The following is a 26,982-nucleotide window of genomic DNA, read 5'->3' on the forward strand; positions in this document are numbered from 1 at the left end:
CCTTTCAGGAGTTTCCTCCTCCCTTCCCGTCACTCCTTTTTATGTTGGCAAAGGGCGCTATAGAGTTGGTACCGTTGCAGGAAAGGGGTCAGGGGTGTTATTCAAGGTATTTCCTGATTCCCAAGGTGGACGGTCGTCTAAGGCCAATCCTAGACTTGAGGATTTTGAATTTGTTCCTCAAGCAGGAAAAATTCAAAATGCTGACCCTAGCGCAGGTGCTATTGGCGTTGAACGAAGGAGGCTGGATGGTGTCTGTCGATTTGCAGGTCGCGTACTTTCATGTTCCCATAGTCAAGTCGCACAGGAAGTATCTCCGTTTTGTGGTCGGATCGCAGCATTACCAGTTCGCGGTCCTCCCGTTTGGTCTTACTTCAGCACCCCGGGTCTTCACAAAGGTGATGGCAGTTGTTGCAGCACATCTCAGAAAGAGGGAGGTAGCGGTTTTTCCCTACCTGGACGATTGGTTGATCAAAGCCAAGTCTCCAGAGATTGTGTTGTCTCATCTGCGAATGACAACGCAGTTGTTGTTCGATCTGGGTTTTTCAGTGAACGTACCCAAATCTCACCTGGAGCCCTCAACGCCTCCTGTTCATAGGGGCAGTATTGGACACAACAAGGTTTTGGGCCTACCCCCCGCCTCAGCGGCTGCGGGACATTCCGGCACGGATTCCTTTGTTTCAAAGAGGAGCGGCAGTTCCAGTCCTCAAAGTCTTACGCCTGCTAGGTCTGTTTGCCTCTTGCATTCTGTTGGTCACTCTTGCTCGCTGGCATATGAGGGCTCTTCAGTGGTGTCTCCGCAGACAGTGGTTCCAGCACAAAGGGGATCTCAAGGATTCAAAAAAGATCTCCAGGGACGCTGTAGCGGATCTTCATTGGTGGTCAGTGGACGGCAACCTTTCCCAAGGGAAACCGTTTTCACTACCACCTCTGGTGGCCACAGTGATATTGGATGCTTCCACTCTAGGGTGGGGAGCTCATCTGGGGGACCTGGAGATCAAGGGTCGTTGGTCTCCAGTGGAACAGATGTTGCATATCAATCTGTTGGAATTGCGGGCTGTACGTTTGGCGCTCAAGGCCTTCCTCCCTTCCCTTCGCAGTCAGTTCAGATCCTGACGGACAACACTACTGCGATGTGGTATATAAACAAGGAAGAGTGGGGTCGTATCTTCTTTGCCGAGAAGCCCTACGACTCTGGTCCTGGGCTCAGGACCATCAGATTTGCTTGATAGCAAATCATTTGGCCGGAGTGTTGAATGTACGTGCGGACGTTCTCAGTCGTCACTTCTCATTAGATCACGAGTGGCGTCTCCATCCGGATATAGTCCTCCACATCTTCGAGATGTGGGGTACTCCTCAGGTGGATTTATTTGGCACTCGCGAGAACGCGCATTGCCCGTTATTCGGCAGCCTCCAGTATCTGATGCAAGGGGCATTGGGGGATGCGTTTCAGATGTCCTGGAACGGCCAGTTGCTTTACGCGTTTCCCCCCATACCCTTGATTCCTCGGGTTTTGAGGAAGGTTCGTCAAGACCGGGCCCAAATCATATTGGTGGCACCGGACTGGCCGAGAAGGGTATGGTATACAGACCTACTTCAACTCTATCAGTGCCCTCCGCTCAGTCTCCCGCTCAGGGCAGATCTCCTCTCTCAATCACAGGGGCAGGTTCTACACCCCCCACCTCGAGAGCCTGCACCTTCATGCCTGGATATTGAACGGGGCAACCTGAGTTCTTTTTCTCTCCCACCGGATGTAGTGGATGTTATGCTATCGTCCAGGCAACACTCCACTAAGTCTATTTATGCCGGAAGGTGGGCAAAATTTGTGTTGTGGTGTGGAGAGAACCAAAAAGATCCTTTAAAGGCCCATCTTTCAGATGTACTTTTGTTTGTTCTCAGTTTGGCGAAGAAAGGCTGTGCTATTGCTACATTTAAGGGTTATTTGGCAGCTCTGTCGGCGTTTCTTTGCCTTCCGGATCAGCCACCTTTATTCAAGTCTCCCATTGTACATAGGTTCCTTAAGGGTTTGGTGAATAGATTTCCTCCTACTCCTTTTCACATGCCTCAGTGGGACTTAAATCTTTTAAAATTTTTAATGGGTTCGCCTTTCGAGCCCATGCATTCATGTTCATTGAGATATTTAGCCTTCAAGACTGTTTTCTTGATCGCGATTACTTCTGCTAGAAGGATTGGTGAGCTTCAGGCGCTCTCCGTCAAGCCTCCTTTCACTGTGTTTTTCCCTGATAAAGTGGTTCTAAAAACCAGGACTGCTTTTCTGCCGAAAGTTGTCACCCCTTTTCATTTAGGGCAGAATATCACTCTTCCTGCTTTTTACCCTCCTCCCCCTCCATCTAAAGAAGAGTAGAGACTCCATAGGTTGGATCCTAGGAGGGCCCTGAGTTTTTATCTCGAAAGAACTAAAGACTTTCGTTTGGATGAGCAACTATTTGTTGGGTATGCTGGTCAACAGAAAGGCAGAGCTGTACAGAAAAGGACCCTCTCCAGGTGGGTCATCTTGTGTATCAAGATATGTTACTCTTTGGCAAAAAAGCCCCCTCCTGAAGGTATCAGGGCCAACTCTACTAGAGCTAAAACTGCATCCTCTGCTCTGGCGAGGGGAGTTCCATTGGTAGACCTATGTAAAGCAGCAACTTGGGCGTCCCTCCATACTTTCGTGAAACATTACTGTTTAGACTCGGAGATGAGGAGGGACGGTCACTTTGCTCGCTCGGTATTGCAAGATTTCTTAGTGTAATCAGGTGGGCACCCACCACAGAGTGCGGTACTGCTTGGGACTCTATTCATAAGGTGAGGAATCCACAGGTAGTTGTATCCATCAGAAGAACAAGTTACTGTCCTTCGGTAACGCTTTTTCTGGTGGATACACTGACTACCTGTGGATTCCTCACGGTCCCTCCCGCCTCCCCGTTGCCTACCTGGTTACACTCTTATCTTGCAGTATTTAGCTTTATATTTATATAAATGAAAGCGTGTGTATGTGTGTGTGTGTATATGTGTGTGTGTGTGTGTATATATATATATATATATATATATATATATATATATATATAGTGATATTTCTCTATTTATTTTGTATATTTATGTATCCCAGCTTTCAATAAGAATGGATTATTTAAATGATCAAGGTTTTTGTGTGTGTACATCTTTCTATATTATTTATAAATTTTCATGGTCGGTTTACTCCTATTTGCTTTAAAGGCACGAAAAAAGTGAGGTGAAACTGACGTTAGTACGCCGACGGGGACCTCTTATTGGCACGCTGACGTCAGACGGAGTCGCATGGAGCCGTGCCATTATGACGTCCTCGTCGACGTAGACAGCTAGGAAGAAGACTTTCCGTTGGATGCTGGCGCTTCGCCAACAGTAGGGGTCTCCAACCTTTTTAGTAGTAAAAGCTACTTATGTGATGAAAATCATCAAGAGCGACTAGTATTAACTTTTAATACTGACCACATCAGACAAGTTTACATGTTTGTTTTAAATATAAGCTTTTCAGTTTTTGTAGGCTGGGCTACACACAGGAAAGCTACTTATGGGTAGCTCAAGAGCTACTAGTAGCTCATGAGGCACTTGGTAACTTTCACAGATTTACATGAGCCTCTCCCCTCCCTCCCCAGACAGGCTGTGTATTGACTTTCTGATATGAAATATGAGCTATGGTGGCCTCTAGGAGATTGAAGTGGCTGCCCTTCACCCCATTGTCTGAAATTTCAGTTATAAGTACTACTGAACAAACACTATTGTTTCGCCTGTGGGCAACGTAATGCTGTTTTATAGATAAGTTGAACGTTGTTGGTACCCTCCTTCATGATGTAAAGAGGGTCAAGTAAGATAATCTATGAAAGATGCCAAAGCTGGAGATTTGTGGTTCCAAGTCAATAGAATAGTACTTGCGCAGTGAAAGGGAGTGGTGGGATAGAGATTGTGACGTGACCTGATAAACCTGACCTTTTGCATTGTACTAGGTCAATTATTTTATGTTTATAGTTCCTGAATGGAGGGCTTGTTTTAATTTTCCATAATTGTTAAAGTAACATCAGAATTCTCAATTGGAGCTAGAGTCACTTTCATCCAAAACATTAAGTTAAACTTGGTGTCGTGTGAAGTAAATTTTGATTTATTGGAAAGGTTTCTAATTAAGGTAGGAAGGTAAAGCAGGGTATGTAGATTGTATACACGGTGTGGGGCTCTCATCTGTTTACACAATAGGAATTAGAAATTGTGAAGTTTAATGTATTGAGTTTATTTTTTTATATATGCTATTTACTTATTGGATTAGCTTTACCTACCTTGCTTAAAGAATGTTTTTGTCTACTTTTTAAGACTGCGCTTCTAGGCGTGTGCTCTAAAATGGACTGAGTTACTTGTGGGTGTTCATCCATAATATCAACCGGTTTCAATTAACAAAGTAACTTTTTGAAGCATAGATATGTTGAAGTCATCAAAGTTTAGCGACATGTGTTAGATGCCTTGTTATAAACATGGTTGTTTTCATGTCAGCTCTTCAATGCATCCACCCGTACATGAGACCCTACAACGATCCCAAGTATTGATGCAATTTGCCTTCACACTAATCTAAAAATAACATTTCTAAAGTAAACTTTCAGTGTGCTGTCTACACATCCTCCATAGCCAAACACCTACAAACCTCAGACGTTACAATTTCTGAACGAACACCCACACTGTGAATGATACAATGTTAAGATGATAAACAAATGCAAATAACAAAACCCATGATTTGTGACTACATAACTTGTTTTCCTAATCATTGACAGTACAAAATACTTCACACTGAGTTCACCAGGTGAATAACCGAAGGTACTGTCTAGACCACAGCTGCTAATCTACAACATTCAACTCTTTTTCTGATTGCATTTAACTAGAGCATTTAGCTGAAATGCCCAAAAAGCTCATTTCGGTGCTTTGTGTCAGATGCCTCATGGATTCCTTATGCACCACAAAAGAGATTGTGTCCATTCCCCAAATTTTATTATTATTGTCCACTACGTTACAGCTGTAACAATTGCAAGTACATAATAATCCCAGACAAAGTGAAAAGTGCTGCTTGGCTGGAATACTGGAACTAGTGTTAAGGCAAATACTTCACATTTCAGTCACAAGCTCACAATATGTCAAGGCTGCTGCCTTTACGCTAAACTTGTTGTGACACTTTAAAAGCAATCCCTAAGTTGCTGCTTGCACAAAATCCTAGTGTAAAGATGAAAATGCAGGTCAAAGTGTGTATAAATAGTTGTCAGAAATTATTAATGATATTGTGGTTCCTCCCCCACACTTGTGCACAACCATACTCAACTTCTATCCTTGTGATAATGTGCTCCTTAGCAGCCTGAAATGCCTTCAATTGTGACATTCCAGAGATGAGTGTCTTGAGTGTAAGTTTAAACTAGAAAGTGTAAACTATAGGGACTGTTGGAGAGCCCAGCACCTAACACCGAATGAGGCAAGGGAAAACTAGTGAGTTTTGTCACTTGGGGAGAATAAGGACTTTGAGATTCTCAGTCACTGAAGATATTTTTAGTTGTGTTCAAACATTTAAGGTAGTTCACAGAAAGAGAATTGCTGAAAAAATGTTTGGAACAACTTGTCTTTGTCTGCTGAAATATTGCTCCCTCTGCCACTCTAGAAACACCAGCATAGTTACTGCTTTAAAGTCTATTAGCAATTCAGTTTGACAGACTGTAGGAAACTGGACTTTTTTCCAGCCCCACCCCTCCATCCCCCAAATTTCTGCCCCCTTTAGAACTAGTAAATGCTGGTTTGGGGTTTGGTGCACTGAGGCTTGTTAATCAGACCTCAGTGACAATGCTCTTTCCCCTAAAACAAGTAAAGTCTAATTGTAACACAACTGGCATGGACTTTAGCACCCCGGTACATCCCTAGTAAATGGAGGCATGGGTGCTAAAGAGAATCCCTAAAGGCTGAAGCATGTCTTATGCCACTCTAAGGCACCCACACGCAAAATTACACAGACTGCCATTGCAGGCTGCTTGACTTTGGCATGTCATGTTTTCAAACATGGTCTTTTCACAAAGACACTACATTGGCTATATGTATGTCACCCTAGAGCAGACCTTGGAGCCCTAAGGCAGGGTACATTATGCTACATGTGTGCATGTGCAGATATGCCCCTGTGAAGTCTGTCAATTGTATGAAGCTTTATATGGTATACCAAAAAGAGATGTACTGTGTAAAGAGTCTAGTTATCCCCTTAGAATCTTATAAATACCCCTGAAACTTACTAATCCTCTAGTGTGCTTGTTGACTGGTAAAGTCGAGCCTGCCACCAGACTGGCTTCTGACCCTCTGAAGGTGAGACCCCACGGTTTCGGAGGCCAGAAATAATGCCTGCTCTGGAAGATGTTCACACCTCCTCCAGCAGGATGGCTAGTGGTTTAGCATACCAAGATCAGGGACTTCAAAGTCCAGTGCCGCCTTTGATATGTGACCTGGCCTCTCCCAGTCCTGGGAGGTGCCACTCCTCCCTAATGCCCATTTAGCACCAGGACAGACTGGAAAAAAGGAGTGTTATACTCCCAGGCTAGTCACACCCCTAGGGTGGGGCTACCTGAAATGAACACGAAAATACGAATCCCACCATCTTGTGTGTGGTGGAATTAGGCACTCTGGGACAGGGTAATCACCACTTCCCACAGGAAGTAGTCATATAGGGTGTGTAGTGTAGTCCTTTGGACACTACCCTTCACTCCCCTTTAATGCCCCTAAATTCAGTATTTAGGTGGCCTCTGACACCAGGAACTCTTATTTGTCTGCCTGGGGAAGAAGGAAGGAAGAAGAGACCATAACATGAGGACTGAGGAACAGCAACTGACTTGGCGCCAACCTACAGTCTGCCTGCTGTCTCCTACAATTGCACACACCAGGCTTGTCCAGAAAGCAATGTCACCTCCAAGAGCTGGAGGAGTGAGCCAAGAGTTCAACTGGCGCCACCATCTCCCTTGGAGTAGAGGAGCTGATTCCACGCTTGTTTGCAGGCATCAAAAGGACCGAAATTAGAGCCTCTGCCAGAACAACCCTGTCGGAGAAAGCCGCACTGCACTTGAGCCTCCCAGCCCGAGTTGCCGTGAACTGATGGTGCCCATGAGGCACAGAACCCCCTAAGAGCTGAGCCCCATCTTGGGTTAGCCAAACTGGCCCCCCAGTCATCACCTGCAGCTAGTGTCTGCAGATGCGCAGAAAACCGCAAGAGCCTCTTTAGCACTGTTAACGGACGCCTGAAAGCACCACTGCACCTATGCTCCACAGCCCGAGGAGAAGTGGACCCATGGTGCCAGTGGGGTCCTGAGACCCTCCACAGCTGAGCCCCTTTTTTTTGGGGGGGGGGGGGGGGGGGGGATTTGGTTGGACTAGTCCCTCAGTCCATGCCTGCAGCCTGTCTTCTCAGGCTACCCCAAATTGTGAGTGCTTCCCACAGCGCAATCCAGCTGGAGAAATCACCACTGCAGCTGAGCCCCACAGCACAAGATCCAATGGTGTCCCTACGTGCCTGATCATCTCAAGGACTGAGTCTGTCTTCACACCCCACCCTTTAGGATTTGGACCGCCCAACCCCCCTTCCCAGTCCCTGCTTGCGGACTGTCACACAGTACTGTTTTCCCACTGAAATCAACAGGGCACCTGACGCTGAAAAGCACCTCTGCATTGTAAGAAGCTGGTTCTTTATATTGTGGACCAAAAAGAGGTACACTGTGTAAAGGGTCCAGGCAATCCCCAAAGGTATTACAGAGGCACAAATGACATCCCAAATGCTCTTTTGTGGTAGTGTGGGCGAGCAGTTGGGCATATCACAAAAAAGTGCTATGCATGTATTACACACAGACTAAGGCAGTAATCGAGAAGCACTCAAAGAAATCCAACACCAGTCCATAAAAATAACACATTTTTATATGAATTTAAATACCAAGATCATCGGAATCGCATGGGTACTTTTCGAGTTCTGAAAACTGTAAAAATTCAGAAGTTGACATTTAGTGCAATATTTGGAACAGTAATATTTTCCTATCATGAAGAAACCTATAGTGCATATGGGTACTTGGCAACGGCTTACAGGACTAATCTTCTGGCGCAAAGGTAAATATGGGGCAAGGTCCAAAGCAACACCAACAGGTCACTTTAGGAGGCACTGAGGCATCTTGGGTGCTCAGGTGCTTCTCTGCCTCAGGTGCCCCATTGTTATTGTATGGGAACGAAACAGATGCTGCATACAGGTACTTAGCAATGGCTTCCAGGACTTTTATTCTGACCTTGAGGTGAGTATGGGGAAAGGACCAAGGTCACACCAACGGTTAACCTCTGGGGTGTCTGGGTGCAGAGGTGTTACAGTTTCTGGTGCCCCACTCACTTCAATGGAGAGCGGTCCGGTCAGAAAGAGGCTGCAAGCAGGGAATGGGGGGCAAGTCCCGGGGAAAGCCACAGGGGCTCAAACGTTGAGATCCTCAGGCACATAGACACAGTTGACCCATTTCTCCTAGGGCTGTGTGTAGGAAGCTGTCCTGGTGTGTGGTGAACACCTATGGTAGTATCACCTTTTACCAGATCCAGGTCTCCCCTTATAGTGAGCTGTAGACAGTGTCTAGGAAGCCAGTGCTCTCTAGCGGTAGCTGTAGATGAGCAGCCAAGACTTAACTAAAAGACATGCAAAGCTTATGCAACCACTGTAGTCACACAACACTTACACACATGAAAGAACCATAGATTGTTACAAAAATAAAGGTACTTTTACTATGGTAACACAAATACTAAAATACTGTATAGGCAATGCTCCACTAGCAGGCAAGTAAACACACTATTATATACACATTAGAAGTCCGAGATTAGCATAGAAAGGAATAGCAAACAGTAAAACTGTGGAAAATAGTGAAAGCCCTAGGGGGAGACCAAACCATATACTAAGTGGAATGCAAAAAGCAGTCCCCACCAAAGGAAGTGGAATCTGTAGAGGGGAGCTGGAGGAACTAGGACCCCTAAGTTAAGTACCAGGATGCCCAGCCTCCCCGCCACCTACATACACTCCTAAACTCCAGACAGCCCCCCATTTCTCCCCCCCCCCCCCCAAGGGCCAGGGGCAGAAAGTGTCATGGAGAGTTCCTTGTAGAGTCTTGCCTGACAAATCTGAGGAACCACCCTTGGGGGAGCCCTTAAACCCTAAACAGGGGTTGGTCCCTCTCTGAAGTGACCCACCTACCAGAGGGATCAGGGATGTCATCTACCTGGCCTAACCAGTCCGATGCTCCTGGGGCCTCAGGCTACCAAGATGGCAGAATCAAGCAGCCACCTGGCAAGGCACCCAATGTGCCCTTCAAAGCAGTCTGGTGGTGCTCAGAGGCCACCCCATCCCCATAGGCACCGAATACAAAGGGGGAGGTGGTCACACCTCTCTCTTGCAGGAAATCCTCTGTTCTTCCTTTTGCTGCTTGATTCCGGCTCACCAATAGCAGGGCAGAACAGTTTCCGGGGTCGGCAGCTGCATGGGCTGACAGCAGACCTCATACGGCTGCACAGGCAGACCTGGGAGATCTCTAAGGAACCCCCAGAGTACAGGGAATCATGCAACTAGCACTGGAATCCGTGTAGTTGTATGATTACAACATGTTTGATACCAATATGCCTAGGTTCAAAGAAGCCATCATGTAGTTGGACCACTGGTGTTGACCAGTGTTCACTACATACCTTAAGACGGCTTCCCCACACTTACAAAGCCAAGGGAATGGAGTCTGGGGTTTGTAGGGGTACCCTTCTCCTGCAAGGGTACCCTCACACTTAGAGACATGAACCCTGCTGTTAAGCTGAAGGGCCTACCAGAGGGGTGACATACTGTTTAAGTGCAGTGACCAGGATATAAGGTAAGCCTTGTATCGGTGGTGGAAGGGTGCATGCACCATTCCACGCAGGCTCCAATGGCAGGCCTGTAGACAGTTTGCATGGGCTCCCATGGTTGACCCAATACATGCTGCAGCCCATGGGAGGCCCCTGGTGTTCCAATGCCCTGGATACCTAAATTCCATATACTAGGGACTTACATGGGTGCACCAGTCTGCCAATTGTGGGGTGTAAAGTTTACCAGTAACCACATTTAGAGTAGAGGGCACAGGCACTGTGGTCCTGGTAAGCAGGATCCCAGTGCACTACAGTCTAAACACACTGACACTAGGCAAAAAAGTGGGGGTAATTATGTCAGAAAGATGCTACTTTCCTACTGTGAGCATCATCCTGTCCCAGAATTCCTAATTCTACCACGCACAAGATGGTGCAAATCCTAAGGTTATGGTCACCTCAGGCTGGTCACCCTATAGGTGTGTACAACCTTCAAGTGCAACACGCCTCCTGCATAGCTAATGTTCCCACTTGTCCAGGTGCTAAATGGACCCTGGCCAGGGGGAGGGGGTCGGCATCTCCTCACTTCCTCAGGACCACATACCAAAGGCTGTGGGCTCTTTGAAGCCCTCCGCCTTATAATGCTGATTTGCATGCCATCCTCTTGGGAGTGGTGTGTAACACCCCTGCCATATCAAGTTTTGTTTGTGACTGCCCAAGAGCAAAGGCTCCCACCCTTGGGTCAGAAACTTGTCTGTTGGTGGCAGACTGTTGGAAACCAGCCAGCACACCAGCAGTTGGTAGTTTTTCACGGGGGACCCTCTAAGGTGCCCTTTGGTTGCATGTATTACTAAAACCATCAATGGAATTATTGAGGGTTTATTAATGAGACGTTTAATACCAAACATCTCTAGTTTCAGTAAAGCCATCCTATATATCTGGGGAACTTGTATTGATCAGTGTCCAGTACATGTGCTTAAAATGGCTTCCCTGATCACTTACTATGTCTAAGAATCTACAGACATAGCAGGTTCATACCTGCCCTCGCTGATATATCCTCACCTGTAATATAATGCACTCTGCCTTAGGGCTGTAAGGCTTCCTGTAGGGTTGACTTAAATAATTACAGGCAGTGTTAGGGGACATGGCACACAAGTGACATGTTGTGTTTTCCATTTTTTAGAGCACCTTGTCTTGAAGCCTGCAGTGGCACACAGTGTTGGGGGACATGGCACACAAGTGTGTCATGTTGTGTTTTCCCTTTTTTAGAGCACCTTGTCTTGCAGCCTGCAGGGGCAGTCCGCATGAGTTTGCTGGGTCCCTTAGAGTGGCACGAGTTCTGCTGCAGTGCTTTTGGAGGGGGGGGGGGCTCTTTAGTACCTATGCCCGAGTTACCGCTTACTGGGGACCTAGAGGTGCTAAAGACCTGGTCACTTGGGCGATCAAGTGACTAGTTGTCTCATTCAACACTGGCACTGGGGATCTGGTTAGCAGGAACCCAGTGCACTTCAGTCAAAGTTGCATCAAATACCAGCAAAAAGTGGGGGGAACTACTGCAACCAAATCCCAGCCATCTACATGCATCCGGAATTTCTGTATTATTCAGAACTGCTGACATAAAATGTATTTATCCAATAACCAGGGATGTGGAATTCCTATCGCCCGACGCCCGGGACATCTTGTTTGAGGTCAAGGGCTACAAGTTTTTATGTTTACTTTGTCCTTGGGACAAGTAGGCCCAACCCCCTGCAGCACAAACCCTTTAGCTGCCTGATTACAGAGAGTGGAACTCTCTGCAGTTGAGATAATGTGTTTCCAAAAGATAATGCTGTTCCAACTTGTATTTATGGTTCATTATTTGAAAGTCTTCATTATTAGGGTGAGTGCTGTAAATAAATGTTTTAAGGTCACACTTCACTACTGACGTTGGTTCCAGTACAAAAAAAAAAAAACGTGTATACACATGTTTGAAAAGTTTAGGCTATGAGGCTAAGTTTAATGCTCCCAGAATGCTCTCTCATTATATGCAAATGAAGTGTCATTTAGTAAAATGTGTTGATGCATGCTAGTATTTCCCAAAAATATTTCTAATGGAAAATCAGTGTAACCATTTTCAACACGATTATGGGAAGCATGAAAATAAACAAACACTGACAAAGCCAACTGATCTGGCATATTTTTATAAGTCTTTTAGTTTCATCAATGCGTGTCTTGTTTTGACATGGCTTTTGTAACACTTTATTGTTGTGGGAGCTACCAGGCCCTCAACATTGTAACAAACACTGGCAAACCCCCCCAAAAAAGTTTTTGAACTCTCTAAAAGCACACCAGCGGCATAACAAAGGCCCCGCAGCCGCCCTCCATGGGGCCCCTTCAGCACAGCACCTGCCCTGAGTGAGTCTGGAGAGGGGGCTCCTCCATGTTCTTTACAAAGGGGCACCCTCCAGTTTAGTTACGTCACTGATTGCCACTGTAGTTCCTGACACTGAACAAAACTACTTTGTGTGGCAATATGCTCCTTGTGGAAGAGCAGAATGCGATCACTCACAGTAAAGCCGGCCGAAAGAGAGAGAAATAGAAGTTTAATAAAAACAAAATGTCTTTGTTAACACCAGACCTAATTAGGGACCAAGACCCACATGTAGGTAGCTTTTTGCATGTCGCAAACAGCGACTTTCGCTGTTTGCGACATGCAAAAAGCACACTGCGATGCACAAACCCAGTTTTGCGATTCGGTAACCTGGTTACCGAATCGCAAAACGGGTTTGCGACTCGCAATTAGTAAGGGGTGTTCCCTTCCTAATTGCGACTCGCAGTGCAATGTAGGATTGTTTTGTGACCGCGAACGCGGGTGCAAACCAATCGCAGTTTGCACCCATTTCAAATGGGTGCTAACACTTTCGCAAAAGGGAAGGGATCCACATGGGACCCCTTCCCCATTGTGAATGTCACTGTAAACATTTTTTCAGAGCAGGCAGTGGTCCTGTGGACCACTGCCTGCTCTGAAAAAATGAAACGAAAACATTTCATTTTTCATTTTTGTTATGCATCTCGTTTTCCTTTAAGGAAAACGGGCTGCATTACAAAAAAAAAAACTGCTTTATTGAAAAGCAGTCACAGACATGGTGGTCTGCTGTCTCCAGCAGGCCACCATCCCTGTGAGGGCCGCCATTCGCGAGGGGGTCGCAAATTGCGACCCACCTCATGATTATTCATGAGGTGGGCATTTGCGAAGCCCTTGCGAATCACAGATGGTGTCAGGGACACCATCCTACATTCGGATTTGCGACTCGCAATTTGCAGGTCGCAAATCTGAACCTACCTACATCTGGCCCCAAATTCTTAAAGAAAGTCACAAAAGTGCACCCATGGTATATGTTGTACCCTATAAAATATTTGTGAACTGTATTTTAGCATGGGTAAATACGATGTGTAGATTTGCTCATGTAAAAATCTATTGAGCATTTGCAAGTTCATTTTCCCTCCAGCCACTTTCTTCCCAACACTGGAAGAAGTTCTAATTCTGCCATTGTCGGGAGTAAATGTCCAACCTTTCTTATTATGGGAAAATATTAGAGAGAAGCTGGTAAAAATCTTTAAAACATGCAGGTTAGTAGGTTTGCAGACTCAAAGGCATTCCAGCCCTAGAACTATTGCTTACTGCTTCCTCCAGCCCCAGTATGCAGATCTGCAGAAAGGTGGCAAAATAAGGAAATTGTTACAGTAGGGATTGAAACTGCAAGTATTTAAGCCCTACTATGGTAGTAGCCCTGGCATAATCAGAGAGGCTATTATCAGAGCACTTACATAATGAGATTGCTGCCATAATTTGTCGCCACACTACATGGCACCAAAGGGACAAGTAGATCTTTTTACAGGACAAGTAGATTTGAGAAGCAACCTGTCCACTGGACAAGTAGATATTTTAATAAATTCCACACCCCTGAATAACGGAGTTCTTGGTGTCAAATATATAAAAATAATTGTTGTTTTACTAAATTGGTCTCAAGTTTCTTGTGTGTCCCCAATGTATTGATTGATTGTGTGCAACAAATTCTTAACATTGCCCAATGAGCCTAAACTGCTCACCCACACTACCACAAAAGAGAGCATTTAGGGTTAATATTTTAACCTCTATTTACCGTGAGGGTCTTCTCTGTCTGCAAAGTGTGCCCCCACATTGGCACACTGCTTAGATAGCCAGCTTTCTGCACCGACATAACTGGACTCAACATGGATATTGGCACAACTTCAAACAGGAATGTCTACCTGATCTTTTTGATGCCATCAGGGTGGCTAAATGTCTGTGGGTAGTAACATAGAGATCATGTGAATGAAGACTTGCTAGTAACTGGTATTTCAGTGTACAGTTATAACATACAGCAGTCTTCAAGGGCCAGAAGCTGTATCTTATGTTCGACAGTGGATTTAACTTTGTAGACAATTCATGATATGTCCAAAAAAAACAATCCCTCTAAGATGTAGAAGTTATTGCTGTAAATATCTACGGTAAACACATCAAACAAGATCCACTTCATTTAAATGTTTTAAATTGTATGACGTTTCCAGAAGGAAATTTAAGCTCTCCTTCCCCTTGCACCCATCTCTTAGCCCATTAACAGCTTAAGGGTGAAGTACCAGCAGCTGTTATTAGAGATCACTGTAGTGCTGAGCTATTGCAATGAATTTACTGTAATTACTATGATTGGCTGCTAAGTGGCGCTCCAGCGCCTTTCGTCCTGTTTGAACTTGTATAGCCTCCTCTGCTCTTATGTTGGTGTTTCTGGGGTTTAGCAGATTTACAGATGCACACAAATTAAAGGGACATGTGACAATTAAGCTATTCCAGGATGCAAGTAGACAAGCACTACCCTCTCACTAGTAGCAGCTGATGACGTGTCCTGACTTCAGTGGTATGCTTTAGCACTGATTGAGTTCTTAGCCACTGGCTTTCAGTAGCAGTGTAATTGGTGGCTGAACAAGAAAGGAGGTACACATTAGTCTTTCCATTTTGATATTTCTTGAGGATTTATTTTCCAGGGTTTCTAGACTTGTTGCAGTGGGTACCACTTAGGTGGCACTTCTTTCTATCGTGACACTGTATCAGAACCAAAGTTGTATGTCCAGAGCCTTTATACACTCTTCCAATGGAAACTGCTAGCTAAGAATTGGGTGTACACAACCAGGTATTTCAGGTATCCAGGACATTATGGAGTGACATGCAGAATTTTTAGTGACACACATGGTCCTGATCTGTGATGGGTGTTTGAGATGTGCAGAGTAGAGGGTGAGACTGTTCTTTGCCTGGCAATTGAATGCTGAATAGGAGATAAACCATACTGAATAGGGATAGAAAGTCTGAAAGAGGATTCAACACTATAGATGGGATACACAGAATGAACCTGTGCTATGCCAGAGAATGGCTCAGTGTGAGTGTGACTTAGAAAGTTAGCTAGAATTCCTTTTTAGGCACTCAGGAAATTAGATGAGTTGGTTATGTCTAGGAGTTGGGAGTGGAAAGAAGCCTTACATCACTATAACAAGTGTGGGATGGAAAACACTTTCTGGGCACAAAGAGGAGAAGTCCAAACAATGGGGATGGAGCCATCAGTATTGTGCATGGGCATGTATGTCGAGTCTTACTGAGAGGACAAGCTGATGCTGTATTCGGGTAACTCTACTTGTGACATGAGGTGTTCCTAAAGAGGGGTAATTGGGGGGGGGGGGGGCTCATCAATGGAGGGGAATGTGCCACAAAGGGGAAACTATACTGTAGAGGCAGGATATAGGTGTGCAGGTGGGGCTTGACACTTGAGTGGTGCTCTTATTCAGTGGAGGGGTACTTCACAAGGGAGATGGATTTTTAAAAGTATGCATTATATGATACTGAATTTCGGCGTTTCTTTTGTAGTTGAAGGAGATGAGTGAGAAGTGCTCAGAACTGCTAGAGAAAATATCAGAGCTTGAAAGAACCCTAAAGGATGCTCGAACAGCTTGTCGAGAGAGAGATGCCCAGATTGAGAATGAGAAACAGAGGGTGCTGGAGCTCGTCACAACTGTTAAAAGGTAGGTAAGCAAGCAAAACTAGTCTGCATCCTTGTCTGCCGTCATCAAATCTTTGAGTTGCATTAAGAGTGATCCAGGCATGCTCATGTCACCAAAGTGCAAAGAAAGTGAATATCGAGCACTACAGCAAATTTTCTTAAGTCTACAAAAATCAGGCCCCTTGCGGAACTGCCTTAATGCACAAGAATCCATGACCGTATTACCGACTGATATACAGAGGTTTGAGATATCAGCCTCCATGAACCTTTACATAAGCACAATAGGGAGAATTTAGGAAGTCCTTCCCATTTTCTCAAGAATCTGATACTACACCTCCTGTGGTTCTTTTTGATTAACCTGTTTTGATGGCAATTTACTTTTAAGGACGCATAGTGTAACAATTCCTTTCTATTACTACTTCCCACTGCATTCAGGAACAAAAATAAAATAGGGATAATTTTCAAGTCCTAATCAAACTAAGTTCTGACAGGATTATTTCAAGATGTGCAGATGTTTGAATCTCTCTCCTCAACCAGAGATGTTCTGTGCTAATCTTGACTTGACTTCTAATGAATTTCCATTATTTGTATTAGTCTTTCATAAGGCTTCAGCCTCTGTGAGGACTGAGTTGCTGTAGTCCATTAGTGATTCATATTGACAGCCTACCAAATCAGCTTTGTTTCCAATCAGTGGGACACTATCAAAGCCTAATGCTTTCTAACATTTGCCCATGTAAATTATCTCCTAACTTCTCTTGTTCTGTCAAGCTTCCTAACCTAACATGATAATGCCATTTGTAATGTAAAAAGATATTTACAGGATATTTGTGAACATGACAAAAGTATGCTTGCAACTATCCATTTTCAGATAACCTTCTGCTACATGGTGTCTTCTGAAAGCATACTGGCTCTGAAGAATACCATGTCTAATGATTTTAATATGACCGTTTGTTACTTGTAAGTGGGGTAGAGAAAAAAATAAGTTTGTGTATGTATATGTGTGCATATATATTTTTCTCTTCTAGGGGATTTCCAATTATATTCATAAGCACTGAATAGTCCTGTCCACATTTGAGGACACCGCAGCACCTTTTCACAATATATCTTCTGAAGTGTAGAAGTTCTCCTTTCCTCGGGAAAGCCTGCGGAGTCACTTAAGAGATAACAATATTATGCAGCCTATAGGAACAGGCTACAATGGCCCAATTACTCAGCTTGTACTAAAAAACACAAAAAAGCCAGGAGATTATATATATTTATAATTGAATGTTTTTGTAAAAACGGCAAAACAGTTCTTTCACAAACCCTTTTTTGGTCGAGTAGAGCAATGAAGTAACACAGGGCAGTTTAGGCCCATAGACTGATATTATGAGTTAAAATGGAGGCTGTACCTTTAAGGATCTAGAGACCAAAGGTATCCCATCATGCTGAGCAGGTGGCAGTTCCTTCAGTTCTTTTTTCGGGCTCCTGCTGACAGGATCCTGGAGCACTGAGTGCAGGCAATTTTTTTTTTTTTTTTTTTTTTTTTTTTTCTTACCCTCCCCTCCTCCCCCAAGAAAATTAATTTATACATTTTAGTGACAAAAGATACATACAGGAATTTGTATTTTTGGCCTAAAAAATACCATCTCTTTGATACGTGCCCAAACTGCTGGAGGAAAAAGGCTTCAACAGATCCTCACAGAATATGTATTCTGTCTTACAGATACTCATGTTCCTGACGTTTGCTGTATTTGCGTGAACTTTTCAAGAAGCACACTTCTCGACAGGGAGAAGATCCACCTTCAGGGTGCAGAGGGGCACCGAAAGCAAAAGATGCAATCTGCAGGTGGGACCTCATGGCGAGAAGAGGGTCAGTCCTCTACCAGGGCTCAGTCATCTGTCTATGGAGGTCGGAGGTAGTCTCAGACAGAATAGGACTGAAAAACATTGTGGTTACTGGTTGACGTCCAGAATATATAGGAAACGCTGCAAATCATTACGACCGCGGATACCGACGTTGATGATAACGGCCCACAGACCTCACTCGACGTCAGAGTCTATCACCTCACCATTCGCCGGTGAATTCTATATCGACGTTGAGACATTCCTCCGCCATCAAGGCAGACTCCAGCATCGAGGCTTCGATGTTGTATGCTGTTAAGGAGAAGATCAAGGTCGAGGTGACGAGAATGGTTGACATCGTGAAATATTCCGGCCTCCTCCAGGCTTCAGGAAGCGCGCAGAAAAAGGAGACAGATCTACAGTTCGCCAGACTGTATATTCTGCCACCTATTTCCCGTCATGAAATGCACTGGCAAATTCTCTGACAGTGCCATCTCCATTTCCTTCTGTTCAGTCCACTCTGCCTTCACCACCAAGGCCCGAGACGCCTGCTTTACTGCAATCAGTGACTCTACCTTCTGCACCAAGACCCAGGTCTCGCTCCAGTTCTCGTCATCAATCACATCACTACTCTGGACACAGTCAGTGCAGATCAAGGTGCTCATCTGCATGATCAAGACGTTCCCACCATCGGCACCATCCAGGAATATCTCGATGTCTGCATACTATTGACACTTCCTCTTCAAGTACTGGGAGATATTCACTCCCCCTTTGAGACTCACCACCTCTCCCCATTTCACCAGTGGATGACATTTCTAACTTTCAAGAAGGTCTGGTCAGCGGTGCTAACATTTATCATTTTGATGTCTACTCCAGCACCTACGACATTGGTCGTCTTTGAGACCCTGCAACATAGGGCAGCATCACATCCTTTGCTACCTCTAGTGCCGGGTCTCTTATATTCTGCGATTGACCTCTTCTTAACCCCATCATAAGTCAAGTCTGCTCCATCAAGACTTCACAAGTACCGTCCACCAAACCAGGACCTGGCCTTCCTTCATACAGACCCACCTCCAGGCACTCTTATTGTAGTGACTGCATGGAAACAACATGCCACCATTCCTCCGTCCACATTTCCACTGGGCAAAAAGTCACAAACTAGACTGAGTCGGAAGGTCTGCAATACTGCAGCCACCACAATGAAGTCTGCAAGCGCCACTGCCTTACTAGGCAGATACGACAGCACCCTCAGGGAATCACTCCAGCAATTCATCAAGCATCTCCCTAGAGACAAAAAAGAGGACTTCCATGAAATTCACATGGAAGGCCTAATGATTTCCAATCAGGTTATTAGCACAGCAGTAGATTCCTCTCTACTAGCGGTGCATAAATGCTGCACAGCGTATCCCTACAACTGCATTCTTGGGTTTGCTTACTTCTATTAAGCCAGATTCGCAGCAGAGACTCCTCAACTTACCATTTTCCGGTACCACTCTTTGGCACTCATACCGATTGACGAGATTGAAGGCAGAGATGGAGACATTAAAAGCTATTGGCTTAGAAAAGTCTAAAACACCAAGATCATCTGTCCAGCCATTCCAACGCAGTTTCTCTCAACAGGGGTTCAAACACCTCGTTGGTATCAAGTTTGCCAACCATCCAACACTCCTACCATCCCAATGAGGGAAAGCAGGCTAGAAGATCAAGTCGGTGACCTGCTCAGGAAGGCAAACAAGCATTAAAACCCTGAGTAATTTCTTTCCCCTGTTCCGTTACCCACTCCAGTAAGGGAAAGCATCCAACATTATCTGGAAGAGTGGCAAAACATCATACAAGACGCCTGGGTTCTGAATGTTGTTTTCAATGGCTACTGTCGCAGATTCACCAGTCCTCACCGTCCAGTCCTCTTAAACCATCCATATTCCAACTTCCACAGTCACAAGTGGAGGTAGACATCCTTTCACAGAAGCAGGGGGTGGAGTCCGTCCCTCCTCTCTAAATGGGAATATATTCTGGGTACTTTCTTGTAAAAAAGAAAGACCGGAACAAATTCAGACCTATTATCAATCTCAAAACCGCCAACAAGTGGATTTGGCGAAGTTCCAGATGCTGGCTTTACACCAGATTTACCCAAAACTACTCCAAGGGGATTGGCTGTGCTCCATTTGACCTTCAAGGCGCATAGTTTCATATCACAATCAAGCAGTGATTTGTAAAGTGCAACTAATCGCCAGTAGGGTCTCGAGGTACCGTTTGTGAACGTGCTGCTCAGTCGAAGAGCCAGGTCTTGAGGTCCTTCCTGAACTGCTTCAGTGATGCGGTCTGCCAGAGCTTGAGGTAGCATGTTCTATGTCTGAGCTTGTAGAAAAGAACCCTCTTTCTTGGCATGGTTACCCCCATTTTCTGCCTGTTGTCAGTGTGCTTGACTGTGTTCACTGGGATCCGTCTCACCAGGACCCCTGGTGCACTGTTTTCTATTTCTGTTTTACTAGTGTACATATTTAGTGTGTTACTTGCTTCCTATTGGAGGTTTGGCTCTCAAGTACTTTTTGGTATTGTCACAAAAATAAAGTACCTTTATTTTTGTAACACTGTGTGGTTCTTTCATGTCTGAAAGTGCTGTGTGACTACAATTGTATTGTATTGCATGAGTTTTGCATGTCTCCTAGATAAGCCTTGTCTGCTTATCCACAGCTACCTCTAGAGAACCTGGCTTCTAGACACTGCCTACACTACACTAATAGGGAAGACCTGGTAGAAGGTGGAAGTACCTTGTGTAACCACCAGGCCAGCTTCCTACAGGGCTGCTAGGTAGAAGGATCTTCATCCTGCTGTGCTTGTCCGGATCTTCAGAACGGCTGCAGGGGTGAGCTGGGAAGAACGGAGATTTCTGTTGGGTATGTAGAAGCCAAGGGGGGGTGGCTGAGGTATGCCGGTCCTATGTTGTGCAATGCCTTGTACATGTGGATCAGGAGTTTGTATGTGATGCACTTGTTGACTGAAAGCCAGGGTAGGTCTCTTAGGTGGAAGGAGATGTGGGTGTCAGGGGCTGTCCAGGATGTGTTTGGCTGCTGCATTCTTTGTTGTCTTGATTGTAGTTTCTTAGAGCGTGTTGCCGTAGCCCAGTTTGCTAGTGACTAGTGCGTGGGTGACTGCCTTCCTCGTGTCGGAGGGTATCCATTGAAAATCTTTGGCGGAAGTCAGAGGGTGTGGAAGCGTGATGAGATGCCATTGACTTGGTGGGTCATTTGTAGGGAGGGGTACAGGATGATGCGCAGATTGCATGTGGTCCGTGGGGGCAGGGGCGTTTCCCAGTGTGGTCATTAAAGGCGGAAGGGGTGGAGCTGATTACGAGGATCTTTGCCTTGTCTGAGTTGAGGTTGAGGCAGTTGGCTTCCATCCTGGCGACCACTGCTCTCATCCCGTTGAGAAAATTTCTCTTGGCCTTTGCAGAGTCCTCGGACAGGGACAGGATCAGTTGGGTATCGGTGTAGGAGACTGTTTAGCCCGTGTTTGATGATCTTGGCAAGCAGGGCTGTGTAGATGTTAAGTGTCGGGCTGAGTGAAGATCCTTGTGTCTTTGGGTTCTGATGTGAACGACGGTAGTCTGACACTGTGTTCTTCCGGTGAGGAAGGACCTGATCCAATCCAGTGCTTTACCTTGGATGCCGGCGTCGTGTAGTCTGGCGCTGAGAGTGGAGTGGAAAATGGTGTCTAATGCAGCGGAGAGGTCGAGGACAATGAATGCAGCTGTGCCTCCGTAGTCTAGTATGATGCATATGTCGTCGGTGGCTGATAGGAGTGTGGTTTCGGTGCTGTGATTGCTTCTGAATCCGGGTTGGGATTGATCTAGGATTTGGTGTCTCAAGGAATTCAGTGAGTTGATGGTTGACCGCCTTGGACCGGGAAAGGGAGCAGAAAGATAGGTCTGTAGTCTTTCAGCTCCCTTGGGTTGGCAGTGGGTTTCTTAAGCAGCAGGTTGATCTTGGCGTGCTTCCAGTCTGATGGGAAGGTGGTGGCCTCGAAGGATCGGTTGATAGTTAGGCAGAGCTCCAGAGCTATGCTGGCACTGGCCAGATTGAAGATATGATGAGAACACGGATCCAAGGGGACTCCCCAGTGGATGGAGTTCGGAGTTCACAAGTTTTTGGGTGTCCTCATTGGTGATTGGGATCCAGGAGTTCAGGATCTGGTGAGTTGCTGGGTCTGTGGTGGGTGATGGTGGTGCAGGTTTTTCTCCTGAAGCCTTCGTAAATGTCCTGGATTTTTCGGTGAAAGCAGGTGACAACGTTGTTGCCGAGGTCTTTGGGATGGGGGCGGGGAAATGGATGAGGTGTCTGTCCCAAGGTTTGTGAACTCTTTGACGATGGTGAAGAGATCTTTGCTTTTGTGAGCGCTGGTGTGGAGACGTTCTTGAATGGTGGCTTTTTTGGCAGCTCTGATGTTCTGGTGGTTCGTGGTGACTGCATTCTTGTAGGCATTCTTGTAGGCTGTGTTGTCTTCGGTTGATTCGCTGTTTCTCCATTTCTGTTGCAGTTGTGTGCAGGAGCATTTGGATTCTGTAGGTCTGCCATAAACCATTTAGCGGATTTTCTATGTTGGTTTCCTAAGGTGGGCTACGTTGTTGGCACATTACGATAACCAGCGTTGTAGATTGCATGCAGATTCATGTGCAACTGCTGCGTCCGGTGGGAGGGAGTGTTTGAGAGCATTGGTGAGTTGTGCTTCTGTAACTTTGGCCCAGCATCTGCCAGAGGTGTGGGGGCATATTGGTGTGCAGTGTTTTTTATGAAGGTAAAGTGGGCGCACTTGTGGTCGATCCAATGGGATTCAGAGGTGAGAGATGGTGGTGATGTTCCCTGCTGACAAGACTGGGTCGAGAATGTGTACGGCTCTGGGTGGGGACGTTGACTAGTTATGAGGCAGTGTTGTGTGGCTGTCCAGGAGGTTTGTGGTGTTTGAGTCATCGTGGATATCAAGGTGGAGGTTGAGCTCGCCAAGTATGGTGTGTAGTCTGAGGAGGTCAAGGCTTTGGGGGTGATGAGGTTGGTGATGTCTTTTCAGAATTGGGGTCGATGTCAAAGTAGCCTGTAGATGAGGGTGCCATGGAGGGAGGAGTTGGGGTTGGTCTGAATCTGGAAGTGTAGGTTTTCTTTGGTTGACTGTGACTCTGTGGTGGTTGTCAGGCAAAGGTTGTTCTTGTAGACTATGGCAATGACTCCTCCAGGCTGGTTGGCTCTTTCCTTGTGGATTTTGTAATTGAGATGGCTGTAGCAATGTCTGGGCCCAAGGTAGGGGTAATCCATGTCTCCATGAAGAAGGCGACGTCTGGGGATGTCGAATCAAGGAGGCCCCAAACTTCTACAGCATGCTTGTCGAGGGAGCGTGTGTTAAGGAGTGTGCACTTGAGGTGGTCATCTGTGCTTGATGTGGGATCGTGAGGTGACCCTTGGAGGATGCGGGAGCATGCGTGGCATAAAAAGGTTCACAAGTGTTCCTGGGTGGCAGGCTGAGGATCTTCCTGGGTTGAGGATACGTAGAGTACTGGTGTCGAACCAACAGATGGGGCGAAAACCAGGGTCTGTGGTGTTGGTCACAGTCCAGGCATGGATAGGCTCTCCATTGGCGCTGCTGCCATTAGGAAGGGGAGGGCGGTGGGGGGGTCGGGAGGACCCGTTCAGCTGAGAGGCAGGAGGGTGGGTAAAGCACTTTGCAAGGGGAGCGGGGAGAACCACAGGAGAGTGAAGGGGGAGAAAGACAAGAGGGAGAAAATGGAATAAAAGACAGAAAATGAAAACCGAAGTAAATGCAAAAGTAAAGAGGCAGAGATACCTTTGAATGGCCACTAGGCCTCCAAGGATGAAGTGTAGGAGGAGCCTGTGGGTGGAGATGGGCTTTGAACTGAGTCGGGCAGGCTCTGTTTGCTTGAGGCAGCAGCAACAGGTGGAGCAGCGCAGGGAAGGGGAACAGATGCTTACCAGGAGTAGCCAGAAAGTATCGAAAGTTCCTGAGGTTCGTTGTGGGCACAACCATTATCTGTACCAAGTGCTTCCATATAGCCTGAAATCAGCACCCAGGACATTCTCCAAATGCACGCCAGTAGTTTCTGCCCATCTACGAAGACACACAGTATTTGTCCACCCATATGTAGACAATTGGCTGATCAAGGTGTCCACGTACCAGGAGGCTCAGCTTCATTACAATTGGACTTGCGATCTCCTACAATGCTTGGGCCTTCATGTCAAATATGCGAAGTCAACCTCTTTCCCAGTACAACTAATACACTATCTGGGAGCATCCATCAACATTCTCCAAGCAAGCGTGCATCCTATGGAGGAGGGCGCTTATCAATCCTTCGGAAATCTCAAGCTCTCATGAAGATCTCACTGTAGAAAGGGAGGTTATTATCCTCTCCTCTGCTCGATGGCCTCCTACATATTTCTCACACCGAATGCCCATCTCCACTTGAGACCTCTACAGGAATGCCTCAAGGACTCAACTATCCCACCACAGGAAGCTGTCCTTGGTGGTGCTTTCCAACTAATCTCCTGCAAGGTACATCATTCCATCAGGAGATCCCTCCTCAGACCATAGTCACAGATGTCTCTCTACTAGTATGGGAAGCCCACATGGACCACCTCCAAATTCAGGGCAAGTGGTCGCAGAGAGAATCAATACATCACATCGGTCTCCTAAAGCTGCTCGCAATCGATCTGGCCCTGAAGGTGTTTCATCCATCATTCAGCTCCAACTCCCTGCTTGTTGAGATGGATAATACAACAATCAAGTACTACCTCAACCAACAGGGAGGGGCCAGGTCCAGGCACTTGTCACACAAAGCCCAAGGAATCTAGAAATGGCTTCTCGCCAGAAACTTCTTGATCACTTAGACTCACCTTCCAGGGGTGCAAAACGCTCAAACGGATTCGCTCAGCAGACTCCTACAAGGGAACCACAAATGGGTCTCAAATAATGACGTTGTTCAAGCTCTTTCAATGGTGGGGAACTCTGGCCATCAGTTTGTTCAACACTGCAGTAAACAGCAAATGCCAAAGCTTTGCATGAAGGTACTTCCAGCCAGGGAAACTGGAATGTCCTATGCATCAACTAGTCCAGCAGATACCTCTATACTTTTCCACTGAGTCCCATGATCTCGGCAATCCTCATCAAGCAGTCCCACTCAAGAGCCAAGATGATAATTATAGCTCCGGAGTGACCACGTCTATGGTGGTTCACAGACCTCCTTCACCAGTCTGTCTGTCCACATCTCAAGCTGCCATGCAGACCAGATCTACTGACGAAATTCGGGGGCCATATGATGCACTCCATTCTCTCCTCAAGTTTGGCAGCATGGCTGATGAGCTAATGCAATATGGACATTTGAATCCGCCTCAAGACTGGATTGCGATCCTCCGAGGCGGAGCAGTCTTCCAGACGCTCCGCATATGCCTTCAAATGGAAGAGATTTTGCATATGGTATTCATTTAAGAATGAGAACCTTACCACTTGCCAGGAAGATGTCATTCTTCCATACTTACTCCATTTGGCACAATCTGGCTTGCAATTCTCTTCTATAAAGGTTCACCTGGCAGCTCTTACTGCGTACAGCCAGTCATTCACAAACCTCTTTTTCAGAATCCGTTATCCAGCATTTCCTAGAGGATTTGAAAAAGTTATTTCCTTCCATTAGGCGCCATTGCCCCTTCATGGAAGCTCAATATAGTCCTTTCACGCCTTATGCAGAAACCTTTCAAACCCATACATATGGCCTTTTTTCAACACCTGTCTTGGAAAACAGCTTTCCTTGTGGCAATCGCATCTGCCCACATGGTTAGCAAGATCCAGGCTCTCTGTTTGCAGGAACCATACACCGTATTCCATTCTAACAAAGTAGTCATGAGGGCTTACCAGAAATTCCTCCCTAAGTGGTTTCGGACTTCCATGTCAACCAGGCAGTCTCTTTGCCAACATTGTTTCAGAATCCCTCAACTCCAGCCGAAAGAACTCTCCATTTCCTGGCTGTAAGAAGACCATCGGGAGGCATTGGTATCTTGAATGAGTTGAGGATAATGTGTTGAATAAAAAAAATCCTCTTCTAGTGGTTCTGTATGCATTGTAACCCCATGATAGGCTGCAGCCCTAGCTATGACCTGGTTATATACAGTAGTATCCTCAGGTGGCGATGGTTTAGAGGGGTAGCTGTCTGGATCGTTGCTTGGTATGGGATCAGGGCCATAAATATCCCATGCATCAGCAGTGTCCTGTTGTGAGTCATAGGAATGAGTTGGCGAATGCTTTGGTGTGTAGGGCTAGTGTGAAGAGAGGTAGGTAGGTGCGGAGAATGAGGAGGAGAAGACTGAGGGGGTGTTGGCTTCTTTCTGTTTTGGCACTTTAGCTGGGGGGCTGCATAGTGTCCAATTCCTTCTGAAATGCTAGCTTCCTCTTTGTTTTTAAAGGAGGTGCAAGATAATTGCAAGATAGGTGCCGAACTGGAGGGTCATGGCCTTCCGGCAGTGGCGTACCCAAGGCCTTCTGTTTTTAATTATGTGAGGGTGCAGGGGCAGATGTACTCACATGCTGTCCTGCTGTGACAGGTCTGTCTTCCTCAGTTTCCTGCTCCGACTCCGAACCTCGGACTGAGACCACTGTCTGCAGTAGTTCTTCTTCCATCTTGGAATCAAAATATATTGCTTACAAGACTTATGGGTCCACCATTTGAGCCAATGCACTCGTGTCAAAATCAATTTCTAACATGGAAAGTTGCCTTCCTAGTGTCAATTACTTCTTTAAGAAGAGTAAGTGAAATCCAAGCCTTTACTCTTGAGGAACCTTTCTTCCAAGTACACAAACAAAAAAGTTGTACTAAGAACAAATCCAAAGTTTCTACCAAAAGTTGTATCACCATTTCATATTAATCAAACAATGGAACTGCCAGTCTTCTTTCCACAGCCAGATTCTGTGGCAGAACGAGCTCTACATACATTAGACATCAAATGAGCTTTAATGTACTATATAGACAGAACTAAACTGTTTAGAAAGACTAAACAACTCTTTGTAGCTTTCCAACAACCACATGCAGGCAATCCTATATCAAAACAAGGTTTAACAAGATGGATTGTAAGGTGCACCCAAATATGTTATATCAAAGCAAATAGACCGCTTTTAATTACTCCCAAAGCACATTCTACACGAAAGAAAGGTGCAACAATGGCTTTTTTAAGGAATATACCAATGGCTGAAATAT

The 26,982-nt window shown here is 45.8% G+C and overlaps 1 protein-coding gene across 1 annotated transcript in view; it reads left to right on the forward strand.

The window, feature by feature from the left end:
- Positions 1-26,982, forward strand: part of CEP85 (centrosomal protein 85) — a 304,191-nt gene that overhangs the window by 168,109 nt on the left and 109,100 nt on the right. The window contains exon 8 of the mRNA XM_069224028.1: positions 15,782-15,936. Coding sequence (XP_069080129.1) covers positions 15,782-15,936 — 155 coding nt within the window. The remainder of the gene's footprint in view (positions 1-15,781; positions 15,937-26,982) is intronic.

This window comes from Pleurodeles waltl, chromosome 3_1 (assembly GCF_031143425.1).
Source record: "Pleurodeles waltl isolate 20211129_DDA chromosome 3_1, aPleWal1.hap1.20221129, whole genome shotgun sequence".
NCBI lineage: Eukaryota > Metazoa > Chordata > Amphibia > Caudata > Salamandridae > Pleurodeles > Pleurodeles waltl.